This window comes from Mauremys reevesii, linkage group 6 (assembly GCF_016161935.1).
Source record: "Mauremys reevesii isolate NIE-2019 linkage group 6, ASM1616193v1, whole genome shotgun sequence".
In the NCBI taxonomy this organism is placed as follows: domain Eukaryota; kingdom Metazoa; phylum Chordata; order Testudines; family Geoemydidae; genus Mauremys; species Mauremys reevesii.
The window spans coordinates 61,296,795-61,314,442 of record NC_052628.1 but is presented as its reverse complement, the minus strand read 5'-3'; the positions used below and the strand labels follow the sequence as shown (position 1 = coordinate 61,314,442).

At 42.0% G+C, this 17,648-nt stretch overlaps 1 protein-coding gene across 2 annotated transcripts in view; it reads left to right on the top strand.

Annotated features, from left to right (window-relative positions):
* Positions 1–17,648, top strand: part of SLCO4C1 (solute carrier organic anion transporter family member 4C1) — a 100,130-nt gene that overhangs the window by 32,323 nt on the left and 50,159 nt on the right. For both annotated transcript variants that reach the window (XM_039545470.1, XM_039545471.1), the window contains exon 3: positions 16,297–16,491. In XM_039545470.1, coding sequence (XP_039401404.1) covers positions 16,297–16,491 — 195 coding nt within the window. The remainder of the gene's footprint in view (positions 1–16,296; positions 16,492–17,648) is intronic.

The following is a 17,648-nucleotide window of genomic DNA, read 5'->3' as shown; positions in this document are numbered from 1 at the left end:
AAATCTCTCCCCTGTTTCCTCCCACCAGTGTATTATTCATCCTCTGAGCAAATCCCCCTGGCTGATTCCTGAAGATTCCAAAAATGTGATACCCCCCAACACAGACACACTTTCTCCCATCTTCTGCAAAAGGTGTCTCAATTTAAAAATTATTGGATTATGAAACCCGAACCACAAATTCTTCTGACCATCTAATTGTCTAGACAAATAGCCTAGTCTACCTGCTGCAGCACAGGAGGAGGCAGATGTCTGAAGCAAAAAATCAAACAAATTTTCTGTTCTTTCCAAGTCATGCTAAATAACTGCAGATTTCATATTTTGGATGCATGTTTTCTCCCTTCAAGGCTCTTCTGCCCCAGTCTGAAATCTGCCACCATAAACATATCACATCAGTCTGTTGGTGCTTCCCAACTTCTGAATTTGATATATAATTCACCATTTTATGTAAATAATCAAATGCTGACAAACTCCTCAAATAAAGTACCCCTATAGACAACTAGGCCTCTTTCTTGCCTACCTCTAACACTAAGAAAATAACATCACTGGGAGTTCTTCTGGAATTTTAGGAGGCAGGTAAATGGAGTTCATTTAAACTTTTTCCTCCCCAATCTGATACAGGATCACATCACCAGGCTTCCATTAAAAGCATTCCTTTCTCTTGCTGTAAGCTTATGTTTTATTGCTATCTTCCAGCCAAAATTAGGAACAAACTCCCTTTCAGGAATTGGAAATGGTTTTTACCTACTCTAAATTAGCCAGAAGGGATACCATGGTAGCAACAAAACATTCTCTCAGGTAGGCTGATAACATCACCATTGGGATTCTTCCTACTTCTTTAGGCTAGCAGAGTCAAAAGGTTGATGATCAGTTCAAATTCTGATCTTGATGGGAGTGCAATGAGGTCTTCAAACCACAATTTGAGGACTTCAGTAACTCAGACATAGGTTAGGGGTTTGTTACAGGAGTGGGTGGGTGAGATTCTGTGGCCTGCATTGTGCAGGAGGTCAGACTAGATGTTCATAATGGTCCCTTCTGACCTGTAACACTAAGCGGTCCCACCAGCAAATACGGTTGTATCTTAGAGCTTGGCTGTAGACAATGGATCGTGTGGTGTGTCCGGCATGGAAGCTGGAGGCATGTAAGTAAGTATAGCGGTCATGCCTCCAGCTTCCATCCCGGCCACACGACACGATCCATTGTCTACAGCCAAGCTCTAAGATACAACCGTATTTGCTCCAATCCCTCAGACAGAGATAAACACCTACAAGATGTCTATCAAGCATTCTTAAAACTACAATACCCACCTGCTGAAGTGAAAAAACAGATTGACAGAGCCAGAAGAGTACCAAGAAGCCACCTACTACAGGACAGGCCTAAAAAAGAAAATAACAGAACACCACTAGCCATCACCTATAGCCCCCAACTAAAACCTCTCCAGTGCATCATCAAAGATTTACAACCTATCCTTAAAGATGATCCTTCACTCTCACAGATCTTGGGAGACAGGCCAGTCCTCGCTTATAGACAGCCTCCCAACCTGAAGCAAATACTCACCAGCAACCGCACACCATACAACATAAACACTAACCCAGGAACCTATCCTTGCAACAAAGCCCGATGCCAGCTCTGTCCACATATCCATTCAAGTGACACCATCATAGGACCTAATCACATCAGACACGCCATCAGGGGCTCGTACACCTGCACATCTACCAACGTGATATATGCCATCATGTGCCAGCAATGCCCTTCTGCCATGTACATTGGCCAAACCGGACAGTCTCTACGCAAAAGATTAAATGGACACAAATCTGACATCAGGAATCATAACATTCAAAAACCAGTGGGAGAACACTTCAACCTCTCTAACCACTCAGTGACAGACTTGAAGGTGGCAATTTTGCAACAAAAAAACTTCAAAAACAGACTCCAAAGAGAAACTGCGGTACTCGAATTAATATGCAAACTAGATACAATTAACTGTGGCCTAGGAGACTGGGAATGGTTGGGTCATTACACTAATTGAATCTATTTCCCTATGTTAAGTTCTCCTCACACCTTCTATGGGCCATCTTAATTATCACTTCAAAAAGTTTTTTTTTTCCTCCTGCTGATGATAGCTCATCTCAATTGATTAGACTCTTCCTGTTGGTATGCATACTTCCACCTTTTCATGTTCTCTGTATGTATAAATATCTCCTGTCTGTGTGTTCCATTCTATGCATCCGAAGAAGTGAGCTGCAGCTCACGAAAGCTCATGCTAAAATAAATTTGTTAGTCTTTAAGGTGCCACAAGTACTCCTGTTCTTTTTGCAGATACAGACTAACACGGCTGCTACTCTGAAACCTCTGAGTCTAATGTATACGCTGACTTGAAATCATAAGTCAAAACATCATAACTCATAACTGTAATCCACTTCATTGCGGTATCAAGCATCATAAAGTCTAAACTAATTATCCTAAGTTGAATCAGGGTGTCAATTCAGAAATGTCATAAGTGCCGTTCGTCATAAGTTGAACATCGTAAAGTCAACGATTGCCTGTATTTTCAAGTAAAAAATTATATGTATTCTATGTAATGAGACTTTGCACAAATGTAAAAGCATGGGGGCAGCTAAAATAAAAAATGCTGCAAAATGAGAATAATCATTGTTAATACAGCTTGGATCCCTGAGAATATTCACTTCATCTCAAATCCCATGGTTTGCAATAAAGGAAGTGTGCTTATGCAGCCTTCCTGAAATTGGGCTCTTCAGCACTTGCTGAGTATGTGAAGATCTATTGTTTGGGACAAAGGGTCCAAAAATGTTTGGATTTTTCCCTATATGTGAGTATTTCAATTTTATCTGATTCAAAAATGAAAGACAGCTCTTTAATTTCAGAAAGCTGGAGATCCACTGTTCTAATAAAACACTTCTCCTCCTCCTGGTTGGTGGTGGAACATTTTGTTGGACTTCTTCAGTTTCCTTTGGTGAAGACCTGATGCAAAGCTCATTGGGGCTGAGTGTATTTCCATCAATTTCAGTGAATTTTGGATCTGAGAGCTATACAAGCCCGACGAGGCACTTCTTCAAACTTATATCCCCAGACAATGTGAGGTTTTATTTATTTAAAAAGACTTCTAATACTTACAGCAAATTTTTTATTTATTTCTTTAAATGTCTGTATATCATATTTGCATATGTATGCTGAATTAATCTTCACACTGAAATTAAATCTGGGCATATTTTAACCAACTGCAGAACACATTAGAGGACTTTTCAAGGTAATATGTTGTTACTGTAGCAAAACACAGGCTCCTCTAGTTGGCTTATAAATAATTCTTATGAATTCTTTTGCAATAGCAATAATGTTTATACTACTTATATAAAGCTAAAGAGAAATAAAATACATAATATACTTTACATGAGTAAACACTTGATACAGTTTAAGTGGAATTCTAGGAAGCAGGAAATAATCTATTTAGAAAAGTAACTAAAAAAAGAATCCAACACCCAGTCTAAAACTCCTGTTGCTAAGTTTGCAAACTACCTCAGATTTGATATTAGACAATCAGAAGTTTGAGTGCTCCTTGCCTGTGTGTTTAACAGGGGGAATATGTGTGTGTCTGAGAGAAAGAGAGTGAGAGAGCAAGAGAGAGAGAATATAAAGCTAATATGATCTATTAGATAGTCTGTCCTTCATACTTACATATTGTATATGGAAATGGATTAAAACAATTTCTTAACTCAAAGTGAAACTAAAATTATAAATTTCAGCTTTCTATAAATAGGCACAAGAAAAGAATTTCTAGATAAAATCCAGAATCTGTGACCTTGTTTAGAAGTTTTCAAACAAGTAAGCTTTAAAATGATCTAGAGTAATCGGTTTTTTTTACTGGAATAGCTGGTTTAAGTTACCTGGGTCTGAAGCATGCCCCCCCCCCCCAAAAAAAGAGGGTGGGGACGATGGGGGATAGAGCGGAAGTACCTGGAACAATGTTACAGGTATTGATAGACTAAGTTAGGAGCTCCCTCTAGTGGCTTGTCTTCTTATTATAAGTTGTTTCATTTTATAGTTAAATAGATTCCAGTGATTTGCATCATGTCATTCCCTGATTAATGTAAACATTGCAATATAAGCTATACACAAATTTAAATACAGGATTAAATATATTTCTAAAACTCCATGTCAGATGTCTCCCTTGTCATCTGAGAAATTTAAAATATTGGAATTTTAGATATAATGTATTTAATGGTCTGTTCTGGTCAGTTAGTTAAAAAATAATCACTGATGCCAATCTTCCCAATCTCTAGCCTTCCCAATTAATTATGTGTGCACTTAGTGTGATGAAGGGGTTCAACGGTGAGGGTACTAGCTAGGACCATGGGAGATGAGGGGTCAGGTTCCAGCTGTGCCACAGACTTCTTCTGTGACCATGGGCAAGTCACTTAGCCTCTTTATGCATTAGTTCTCCATCTGTAAAATGGACAATAATGCTCCCCTACTTCATTGGAGTGTTGTGATGATAGCTAAACTTAAAAAAAATTGAGATACTCAAACACTGTGGTGATAGGGGCAGTATAAGTACTTTAGAACTGTGGTTCTCAAACTTGGGCCTCTGCTTGTGCAGGGAAAGCCCCTGGTGGGCCGGGCCAGTTTGTTTACCTGCCACATCTGCAGGTTCAGCCGATCGCAGCTCCCAGTGGCCGTGGTTCGTTGCTCCAGGCCAATGGGGGCTGCAGGAACCGGCGCGGGCCGAGGGATGTACTGGCCACTGCTTCCTGCAGCCCTCATTGGCCTGTGGATGCAGCAGGTAAAGAAATTGGCCCAGCCCACCAGGGCCTTTCCCTAGTTTGAGAACCACTGCTTTAAAATGCCTATAACTGAAACTAGGAAATTCTAGGTTAGCTTTTCTTGTCTTCGTTATTAAATATGTGCATGTTGAATCAAAGAGTATAACTTCAAATGAACTAAGTTATCCATCTTCAGCATGGCCAAGTATTTAAAATAGTATTTAATTAATATTAATATTGTATGTGGCTTAAGTCAAATTTCTCAGATCTCTTCCTAGTGGACAAATGTCTTCATGCCAAAAACTACTTCCAAAACTGGCATCGAATGATTACCTTTTTAGAATACTCAACAAGGACACCAAGAACTGAAGGGGAATAGAGAATGAACTATTCTCTTGCTCCTCATCTTTTCTTACCCCAGATACTGTGTTGGCTGCAGTTTACAGCTGGGATACTTTGGAGTGGTGTATCTTTTCTATGGGGGTATGTCTACACTACGGGATTATTCCGATTTTACAGAAACCGGTATTTGGAAACAGATTGTATAAAGTCGAGTACACACGGCCACACTAAGCACATTAATTCGGCAGTGTGCGTCCATGTACCGAGGCTAGCGTCGATTTCCAGAGCGTTGCACTGTGGGTAGCAATCCCATAGCTATCCTATAGTTCCTGCAGTCTCCCCCGCCCATTGGAATTCTGGGTTGAGATCACAATGCATGATGGGAAAAAACAGTGTCGCGGGTGATTCTGGGTAAATGCCGTCAGTCAATCCTCCCTCCGTGAAAGCAAGGGCAGACAATCATTTTGCGCCCTTTTCCCTGGATTGCCCTGGCAGACGCCATAGCACGGCAACCATGGAGCCCGTTCAGCCTTTTTTTCACTGTCACCATATGTCTACTGGATGCTGCTGTCAGACGCGGTACTGCAGTGCTACACAGCAGTATCCCCTTGCCTTTGCAAGTTAGCAGAGACGGTTACCAGTCCTATTGTACTGTCTGCTGCTTTGCAAGTTGGCAATGATGGTTACCAGTCATATTGTACCATCTGCTGTTGTCATGGGTGCTCCTGGCTGGCCTCGGTGAGGTCGGCCAGGGGCGCATGGACAAAAATGGGAATGACTCCCCAGGTCATTCCCTTCTTTATGTTTTGTCTAAAGGTAAAATCAGTCCTGCCTAGAATATCAGGCAAGCCTACTAAAGACCCAGAGAGGCAAATGGCTGCTCCAGGTCAGAGCCCCAGACATCCTGCAAAAATGATGAGCTGCATGCCATTCTAGGGCGTGCCCCTGCAACAACCCCACCCATTGCTTCCCTCCTCCCACACCCCTCCTGGGCTACCATGGCAGTTATCCTCCCATTTGTGTGATGAAGTAATAAAGAATGCATGAATAAGACACAACACTGACTTTATTGAGATAAAACGGGGGGGAGGCAGCCTCCATCTGCTATGATCTTCCAGGCAGGACTGAATCTCCATTAGACATTAAAGGGGGAGGGAGCGCAGCCTCCAGCTGCTATGATAGACTCATAGACTTTAAGGTCAGAAGGGACCATTATGATCATCTTGTCTGACCTCCTACACATTGCAGGCCACAGAATCTCACCCATCCACTTCAATAACAACCCCCTAACCTATGTCTGAGTTATTGCAGTCCTCAAATTGTGGTTTGAAGAGCTCAAGCTGCAGAGAATCCTCCAGCAAGTGACCCGTGCCCCATGCTGCAGAGGAAGGCAAAAAACCTCCAGGGCCTCTGATATTCCAGGCAGGACTAAATCTCCAGGAGACAAAGCTTAAAGAAGGGAATGACCGGGAGTCATTCCCATTTTTGCCCAGGTTCCCCCGGCCGACCTCACCGAGGCCGGCCAGGAGCACTCACGGGATGATGATGACGGATACCAGTCCTATTGTACCATCTGCCATCAGGAAGGGAAGGCAATGGGATGCTGCTGTGTAACACTGCAGCACCACGTCTGCCAGCAGCATCCAGTAGACATATGATGGCATTGAAAAACGGTGAGAAACGATTTTTTCCCCTTTTCTTTCATGGGGTGGGGATGTGGATTGACGACATATACCCTGAACCACCCGCGACAATGTTTTTGACCCTTGAGGCATTGGGAGCTCAGCCAAGAATGCAAATGGTTTTTGGAGGCTGCGGGAACTGTGGGATTGCTAGAGTCCTCAGTCCCCCCTCCCTCCATGAGCATCCATTTGATTCTTTGGCTTTCCGTTACGCTTGTCATTCAGCACTGTGTTGAGTCTCTGCTGTGGCCTCTGTCTATCATAGCCTTGGAAATTTTTTCAAATGCCTTGCCATTTCGTCTATTGGAACAGAGTTCTGATAGAACAGATTCGCGGGGCTTTTCCTGTCTACCTGGCCAGTGCATCTGAGTTCAGATTGCTGTCCAGAGCGGTCACAATGGTGCACTGTGGGATAGCTCCCAGAGGCCAATACCATTGAATTGCGGCCACACTAACCCTAATCCAAAATGGCAATACCGATTTCAGCGCTACTCCCCTCGTCGGGGAGGATTACAGATACCGGTATTAAGAGCCCTTTATAGCGATATAAAGGGCTTCGTTGTGTGGACGGATGCAGCGTTAATTCGGTTTAACGCTGCTAAATTCGATATAAACTTGTAGTGTAGACCAGGCCCAGCTGTGGGACTTCAAATTTCTGTGCTCTATATTATAAATACCTTTCAAAAGCACTAAATTCACAGATGTGTAAAAAGAAAAACCTAACAAATCTACCAAATAAAATAAAAGATGGGACTGAGGAGGAATGATTTCAACTCTTTTTTCTAATCAGTGTTTTATATATAAGAAATTACTTGGAACATATTGTGGCAGGTGCTCTGTAGTTTTAATTGTTTTTTTAATTTTTGTTTTGTTTTGTAATGAAATGCTATGATAGCTCTGTTATCAGACATTGCATTTTGCATCTGTAAGTAATTTAGAACTCTGGATGACATTCCAAGGGGATTTCATGGGTTTAAACATAAAGAAAGTGTATATTGAACTATTCCATGGGGCAGCACTGTAACCTCAAGAGTCTCTTTGCCTTTTCAAGATGTAGGTTTAGTGCACTGATGATGGTGCTGCTTTTGAATTATGAGGGAGAAAAAGAGATTTTATGGAGAAAAGGCAGTAAAAACTGGCAAGTAAAACTAGCGGTAGGATTTTCACAAAGGTTGGCTGATTACTTTAAAATAAGTAATTTATCTTGGTTTAGTCTCAATTTTAAATTCTCTCTTCCAAATACAATCTATAATCTGTACTCATTATTAACTATTCAAGGTGTGTATGTTAACTCAGTGATTTACTGATAAGGAGTGCCATGTGACATTCCTGACTGAATAAATATACAAGCACTTCCAGCACACATACCTTCTTGCAGATTTTTAGTACAGACCTTGCCAGCGAGCTGAGTGAAACTTTGATGGTTGAGTCACAAATAACTCCTATTAGAAATGCTGATAACCTTAACTATGAAGGTGTAAATAATATCATTATAACGTAGTCTACTCCTGTGGTTCTGAAGATACAAAACTGGAGCACTGAGACCAACAGTCAAGATAAAGCATCCTGGGGGCATTCAAGTTCAGAAGAGCCAACCGACTGTGAAGGAGATATGTTCCTAGTGAATTCACAATCAATGAAACAGACCATATGTCATTAGATGCAGCATTTTTACTTATCAAAGATGAAGATGGAAAAAGAAACTTACATGCAGAACTCAGTCCTATGAAGAGCTCAGAACCACAATTTAAAATACAATCCTTGGTTATTATACAATAATGGATGCATTCTGTAATTATGTAGGTGATTCAGTGAGCTTTGTTAAAGGATGAAGGCTACTAAAAAAATTGCTAGCAATAGCTTGTCATATAGTGGCAAAATACTTATTGATGTTGTTTACATTAAGTACCTTCCAGCCATCCACACTGTTTGAATATCTCCTGATCTCTACTCATCCTCTCAGCTGATGGACTTTTTTGTGTCCTACTGTGCTTCATCAGCTTCCTACTAAGGAATCATTTGAAGCTGAAGGCCATGGGTTTAAAGATGTGAGCTTTACTTCTAAGCACTAGAAAAAAAGTATATAGAGTAGTACTTGATTGAACATGGTTGGTTGAACATCTATCCATAGCCTTAAATATTGTATAGCCTTAAATATTGTATAGCTTTTTCATATTATGAGGCAACAGAATTACTTGGGACAAAATATACAGAGCATCCACGATTTATTCTAGTTAAAACCAGCAAGTGGCCCGTTTATGCCATGTCCCATGCTGCAGAAAAAGATAACCCCCCCTAAAGGTCCCTGCCAATCTGACCTGGGTGAAAATTCATTTTTGGATTGTTTAGTGGCCTATGTGAAATCAGTTTAGTAAGGTTTTAAAATCATAAACAAAACTGGTACCACATTGTTTTAAACCCCTTCCTTCATTTCTGCCTCCTCTCCATTTCTCAGCAGTGGGCTTGGCTACACTTGAGAGTTGCAGCGCTGGGAGTTTACAGCGCTGGTCATCCAGCTGTGTAGGAACAGCGCTGGTGTGTGGCCACACTCACAGCTACCAGCGCTGGTGTGTGGCCACATATGCAGCGCTGTTGGGAGTGATGCATTATGGGCAGCTATCCCAGCGTTTAAGTGGCAACAACGTGCTTTTCAAAAGAGAGGGGTGGGGTGGGGTGTAGTGTGACAGGGAGCGGGGGAGAGAGAGAGAGTGGATTTTTGGAGCCAACACTGTGTGTTAGCTTCCTGCCTAGCAAAATCAGAAAATATTCCCGACCCCTTACTCTTAACTCTTAACTGCAAACAGCCTGCATCCAACGGACTCCCTTTCTCCCCACCCGCCCCCCACAGTTTCTCTCCTCAAGCAAACACTCACTCCCTGCCTGCCTCATTCACAGGGGTTATCTCATTTGATTGGTCACAGTCAGGTACAGATTGATCACAGCAAACAGGAGCTGTTTGTTTTTTAGATAAGCAGCTCCCGGAGCACCGGAGCTCCGAGTTCACAACAAAACAAAGAGAGTAATTTAGTTAAAAGCATTCTGGGATATCTGCTAATACCCTGGAGGCCAATAACAGCGCTGGTGTGTGTCCACACTTGATGAGCAGCGCTGGATCACCAGCGCTGCACTCGCTACACCCCAAGCAGACCAGGTGTTCAGCCAGCGCTGCAGCCAGGGAGTTGCAGCGCTGGATGTGCCTTGCAGGTGTGGACAGTTACTAAGTTACTAACTCTCAAGTGTAGCCAAGCCTACTCAAAGGTGTGTGTGAAAGGGAGGGCTTCATTCTCTAGGTCTCTCAATGTTGACAATCATTAAGTTTTTTACAAAAAGAAAGAAAACAAAACCAAATGTTAGTGAAAATGACTCCTTGCTTTACTCCCAATCACACCCCTCTTTTTCCTAGTCTTCATTCTCCCTCAATAGGAATGGCACAGTCCTGCTCCTAATGACAAGTTTCTAAATGCAATTAGATTTAGTGTCAAATTGCTAAACATTATGTAAGCCTGATTGTGTGAAATAAGTGTAGGAGTTAGTCACCCATGAAAATGGTTAATGTGCCTTAAGATATTAAAAAAGCTGCAACTTTTCTGTAAAATAGTTCCATTTTAAAAAAAAGTGACTTCAGGGTAAATTTATTTAAAACCAAATAACTACAGTTAATTCATTTGGGTGAATTTTCAGGACATGCTAGACACAAAACTATAATTTTTTTTAGCAGTATCCCATAAATAAAAAATGTGTGTCATTGTATGGCAGATGGTTGCAAATAAAAACACAGGTTTTGATATGAGCAGAGTAATCCAAATATTTTCCTAAAAAAACCCAGGACCTTGGCTCCCCTTTTGTAAATGTTTTAATAAATATCAATTTAGGTTTTACTGATAGATTAAATATTTTGATTGCAATGGTTAATTGGATATATTTAGAGGCAATTATTGTGGATAACCAAGTAGTGAAATGTATATATTGCTTAAGCTATTGGAATCTTGGGTATTCAAATGGAAATTGTTCATACTGTAATGAAGATCACAGCTTATGATAATGTTCTTTAAAGACTTGACCACAAAACAGCATCTGTAATGGACAAACAGAACAGTGTACTTAAGACAGAAAATTGCATTTAGATATCCCTGTTTGGCTGGGTTTTGGCTAAACTGACTACATAGACAGTTCTCCCAAAAGTAAAGAAAGCAAAGAACAGATGTGGTGTACATTCCTTTGTCCTGTTCACATAGAAGTATTCTGATGTTAGGAACTTTAGGCATGTGAATCTTCGAAAGGGGAGAACTTGTCTCCAATTGCTAGTTCATGGTGTAATAAAAGTTCTGTTTAACTTTTTTTGGCCAAAATGCATGTGCACGTAATGGGAAACCGCATATGATCTGCAGTCTTTCAGTTATCTCTTTTGTGCACAGCTATAAATATTGTGCACTCTAATGTGCCTTCTAAAAATCTAAATTTAATGATTTTTGTATCCTCTCTTTTGTGTTACTTTTTTGATGTTAATATAACTATATCCAACAATGATACCAACATCCCTTTGTGTCCTTTGCCCACTCCTTTCTTTGTGGTTTTCTCCTATCTTGCCTTTGTGTGTGGAATGATCTAGTCTGTCTCAGGCCCCATTTTTTTCATTAGTCTTCCATAAGAAGCTACTTCTCCATGACATTCACACATGGATGGTGGAGGTTGGGGAAAGAAGGAGTGAAAAATAGGCCAATTTTTTTTTAATGTATCTTAAGTAGTTTGTTCTTTTGGATCTCTGAGGACATCTCGTGTCTCTTAGGTCTGTCTTCTAGATTATTAGCTCTCTCTGAGTCAACGACTTTTGATTATTGGTCTTGAGTAATGCCAGACACTATCTGCTGTTCATATATATAAAATAATTCAATTGGCATACTAGTGAGATTATCTTTTAATTCGCTAGAACTTGGATAAACTTTATCTATTTGCTGTGTTTAGCATTAATGCATAACTACAAATATATTCTGGGTCATCATGTATGAGGAGATATTGCAGTACTTATGAGCTGTTAATGCATACTGTAAAAGTAAAATCTTTACAATGTATCATGCCATAAAAACAATACTTCATGTACTACAAAATAAAGTTTTAGAGACATTGTATGTATTCATTTTGTCTAAGTTAGCCTGATGTCAATTGGACTTTAGATAGAAAAGCTACATACACTTCCATAAAAAAGGCTTTGAAACATATTGAATTTTATTCATGTGCTGTTTCTAATATCTTTTCAAATGCCAAAAGAACACAAGATTTATTGCTTAAAAACCTGGGTTATTTTGGGTTAATTAAAAGGGCTAAAAATGTTTCTAATGCTCTACTCCTGTTCAAAAATACTACTGGAGGAGAACAATAACATAAAATATGTATTTCAGAGTAGTAGCCGTGTTAGTCTGTTTCAGCAAAAGAACAGGAGTACTTGTGGCACCTTAGAGACTAACAAATGTGTTTGAGTATAAGCTTTCATGGGCTAAAACCAACTTCACTGGATGCATGCAGTAGAAAATAAAGTAGGAAGATTTTATATATATATATACTTAGAGAACATGAAACAATGGGTGTTGCCATACACACTATAACGAGAGTGATCTGTTAAGGTGAGCTATTACCAGTAGGAGAGAAAAAAAACTTTTTGTAGTGGTGTAGTGAGGTGGTGTGGCTCCCCGCCTCCCCAGAGGGGGAAGAGCCCATCTGGAGGCCGGAATGGGTGGAGCTAGGGAGCTCTAAGCCTGCCCCTCAGATGGTCAGGCAGTGACTCGGAAGTATAAAGGCTCACCCTCAGAGTTCAGTAAAGGCCCAGCTGTCGGAGAGACCAGATGCCTCTAGCCCAGCCTGCGACTGGGAAACCCCCGTGGCCCAAGGCGGCCACCCAGACTTACCAGGCCTGCCCTGCGCCCGCTATCCGGAGGAGTTGCTGGACCTGCCCTGCGCTCGTTACCCAGAGGAGTTGCCTGGCCTGCCGATCAACCCCTACCCCGAATAACCCATGACCCTGGATCCCCCAGAGGCCAACACCAAGACCCCGGTAGGCCCCGAGGCGGAGTGTGGAAGTAGCCTGGGGGCAGCCGACCCCAGTCTGGCTGCAGCACTGCCAGCGCCTAGGTTGGTGTGTTGCGGCCAGGATCCTCGCTGATAGTAGCAGGTCTTCTGCTGCTGCTAGGGCCCTGGGCTGGAACACAGTGGAGTGGGAGGGGCTGCATCCCCCCTGCCACCCAACTCGTGGGTGGCAGACTCCCCCTCTCCCTGGCCTGAGGAGGCTGGGACCTATTGTTGTTGCTCAGCCCTGCCCAAGGGCCTGAGCTCCTGACTCAGCATTTGTTGCCCTGCCCTGACCTAGGGCCTGGGCTAGCTACAGTTTGTCCCACGATTGTTCAACCCTGACTGTGGGCCAGAGCCCTGACTTAGCATTGTTGCCCGCCCTGAGCCAGGGCCAGGCTTACCGTGTTTCTTCCGGTTACAGCAAGGGCTGCTGAGGGAGACCCCATGGCTGGACTAATTCCCCAAGATCAACTGTGGGTAGTGAGCCGGTGTAGCTCTCTGCCGCCCCGGAGAGGGTCGAGCCTCAGCAAACCCTTGTACAAGTGGTAATCAAAATGGCCCATTTCCAGCAGTTGACAAGAAGGTGTGAGGAGCAGTAGGGGGGGGAAAATAAACATGGGGAAATAGTTTTACTTTGTGTAATGATCCATCCACTCCCAGTCTTTATTCAAGCCTAATTTAATGGTGTCCAATTTAATTCCAATTCAGCAGTCTCTCATTGGAGTCTGTTTTTGGCCAAACTGGACAGTCTCTATGTAAAAGAATAAATGGACACAAATCAGATGTCAAGAATTATAACATTCAAAAACCAGTTGGAGAACACTTCAGTCTCCCTGGTCACTTGATTACAGACCTAAAAGTCGCAATATTACAACAAAAAAACTTCAAAAACAGAAAGCTTATGCTCAAATACATTTGTTAGTCTCTAAGGTGCCACAAGTACTCCTGGTTTTTTTGCTAAAATATGGATGCTCACTGAGGCCTGATCTACACTATGGGGGGAGATCAGTCTAAGTTATGCAATGTCAGCTTTGTGAATAATGTAGCTGAAGTCAACGTACTTAGATCTATTTACCGCGGGGGTCCACACTATGCTACGTTGATGGGAGATACTATCCTGTCGACTCCCCTTGCGCTTCTCATTCAGGTGGAGCACAGGAGTCGATGGGAGAGCAATCTGCAGTCGATTTAGTGGGTCTTTACTAGACTCACTAAATTGACTGCCAATGCATTGATTGCCATGCATTGATCTCCCGGTCAGTGTAGACAAGCCTTTAGAGGAATTGGTGCTGAATTTTTCCCTGCAAGCACAAGGATTTGCCACTTCAAAGAGGGAAGAGCCAGTTATTCCCAGCTGCCCCTGAGGTTTGCTTCCTTTCTACAGCATGTTTTGAGGGACTGCTCCCCAAAGCAGCTTCCTTAAGAGCCTTACTGCCATTGAGTACTCTACATCCTTCCACCATGCCTCTGCAGCTCTAGCCTAAGGAGATAGGGATGGTAACACCCATGGCATTTTTTTTAATGTTAACTTCTGCATGGCTTTCTGCTCAGAAACCTGCCATGCCCCAAGAGCTCCTGCCCCTCTTCTACAGTGTGAATTGAAAGGAACATGGCACACAAAGTCTGTGTAGGTTTTTTTTAGTAACAAATTCTTTAAAAACTGAAAAATTGCCTCACCTGACTTAATGGAAAATTTAGTAGGAAAATACTGCTCATTGACCAGACTGAAACTTCATACACTAGTCTGAAGTGAATTTATATGGCATCTTAAACTCTTTTTTTTTTTAAAGAAAGGAGTTTATAATGGAAAGGATGACAGACTTCATTGTAGTAGCTTTTTCTGCCTAACTCTTCAAGAATTCATGTTAGGTTCTGAATGATCACTAGATAATTTCTATTCTCTTCTGATACTGAATATATGGCTTGCTTGTTAGAGAAACACTGTGACAGCTACATTGCTCCTTTGCTAGCACTGGTAGGGTCAAAAAGTATTGTTTGGCTTAATTCATAAAACACTACTGTAGAAATTGGTATTTAGTCATGCTTCTGGAGGGATGATTCTCAATGTTTGTTCTGTATTCTGTGGATAAACATAACCTACTTATATCACTTTCTCTTTACTGTAAGTGTTCTAAAACATTTTTTACAATAGCTGAGAATTACCCAGTACAGCCATTCTGTCAAATGAGTGGGATTTTTCATCTTCAGCATTGCACATGTGTATATACAGACATTTGCAAAGAATGCTGCACGTACTTTTGTTCTATTCTGTCAAATAAGATTGAGGCTGTTTGATGTCGGTGGAAAAGCAGTAATACTCCAGAGGGAAGGAAAAGGGGAGAGAATTCATTTAAGCAAGGAAAAGCTAACTATTACATGTAACTAACTTTTAGGTACCAGAAAAAAGTTGTGCATTAACACAATTCCTTCTTCTGCCCTGTGTGCGTGTGTAAGAGAAATACCAGTAATGTTGTTTCCTCATTCTAGGAGTTAAATCCATGACATTTGTTGTCATAGGGAGATTGCTAGGGTGTAACATATTAAATAGGAACACTTTCTTACAAACCTAATTCTTTTTTTTTCCAGGGGAGGAATAGTGGGTAGTTGAATCTTTTAAAACAGATTTTTCTTCTATCTCCTACCCTTAATCTCTAAGATTTTTAGTTAAGCAGTGGAGGGCTTGAGGGTGTCTTAGTGCCTATCAGTATTGCTCCATATCAGCTGGAGCACTGATTAATAAACAATAATCTCTGTTTTAAACTAAAAGAACAGGAGTACTTGTGGCACCTTAGAGACTAACAAATTTATTTCAGCATGAGCTTTCGTGAGCTACAGCTCACTTCTTTGGATGCATAGAATGGAACACACAGACAGGAGATATTTATACATACAGAGAACATGAAAAGGTGGAAGTATGCATAACAAAAGGTGCCACAAGTACTCCTGTTCTTTTTGCGGATACAGACTAACACGGCTGCTACTCTGAAACCTGTTTTAAACTATAAATTTCTCTATATTTTGTTCTTTAATTTGAAGTATTGTAGGTTACAAGGGTATCAGAGAATTCTGTCTGATATCTTGTTGCATACAGAACTCGTCCTCTAAACAAGAGTTTTAATTCAGGGTATTTGGGCAATCAAAAATTAAAAAGCCACTCATTTTTATGAGGAATTTTCCCACTCTCCCGTGTCTGGTAGAGAAATATCCTCATTTTTCACATGGGAATATTGTGGCACAGCGATGCTCAGTGACATGTCTGATGTCTCACAGGAAATCTGTATGAGAGCTGGGATTAGAAGACTAGGAGTCGAGCACTCCTGTGCTATTAACTACAGAATGCATTATATACAAGGTGCTTCCTTACCTTTATAAGCACAAACTATATGATGAACCAGTCAACTGTATTTTATTAATGTCTCTATAAATGTGTTTTTTAGATACCTGTCAAGTATCAGGAACTAGCAGTGCTAACTTCACTTGCAATACCAGCAAAGAGTCTTCACTCTCCAACTACCTCTATGTCTTCATCCTGGCGCAGCTGCTACTGGGAGTCGGAGGAACTCCCCTGTACACTTTGGGCACAGCCTTCATTGATGATAGTGTCCCAAAACACAAATCTTCTCTCTACATAGGTAATATTGTTTTAAAATTTAAATTGGTAGCAAATGATTGCTCAATTAACACTTTATAAATATTGTAATTAAAAAAATCTGCTAGTAGGAAGAGATCATAAATGTTGTAAACACAACACTTGTCATTAAGTAGCTGAAGTAACAGATTTGCTTGCTGACAACTTTTTTATATAGAAATCATTTCTGCAGTGGTTGCTGTAATGGTTGGCATGTAGATGTTTTGGAAACAGACAAGGCTATGCTTATTGTCTCAGCAGGTTGGAAATTTGCTGACTGGCTATTTTATTTGTTTAATAGGGTGGGTCAGGATGAACCCCACAGTATCTTGAACACTTCACCCAGACTCTTATTTTCATATGTTACTGTAGCGGGGCGAACACCTGCTCCAGCCCGGAAGGGGTTGGAAAAGCCCTGCAGAGGGCTGGGGCTGGGCAAGGGAGTAAAACTCCGGCTGATTGGGGGAAGTGGCTGCAGCTGGGGCCACGCCCCAATCTAAGCAACTGGGCCTTCTAAGAAGGCCAGGGAAGTCAGAGGGAGCAGTCTCTCTCTGACTTGAGAGGGAGACAGGCCTGGCTGCTGGGGAACTCACCCAGGGGGCAGGGGGCAAGGGGCAAGTGCAAGGCCTTAGGAGCTGGGAAGCCCTAGGCCAGCAACTCCCCAGGCTGCAGGGCCTAGTTTTAGGCCTTCTAGGTAGTGGGCTTGTAGGGGGGCACCCAGAGGTGGGTAAAGGCAGCCAGTCCAAACCCCTTGTTGTCTGTGATGATCGGCTGATAGACTGCAGGGCGCGGGGGCTAAACAGAGACTGGCAGTAGCCACAACTGAGGCGATGTGGGGATGAGGGTGGGGATTCCCCTGGGATGGGGAAACTCAATAAGACTGTGGGGTACTGCAGGAGGCAGAACCCTGAAATAAGGGCACTGGAGTCCTGGGAGGAACACGGGGGGCCAATGGCAAGTGGATCACTGGCCTGCAGAGGGCGCTCCTGGGTTGAAGAGCTAATTCCCAAGGACGACCTGCTTATGCTGGTGAGCTGCATGCCAGAGGTTGCCGAGCCCTCATCTAGACTTCAGATAAACATGTGAACTTGTAGAAGAAAAAAGTAGTGTCATCTTAAAAAGCAGCCTATTTTAATAACACAACAAAACTAGAATGGAAAT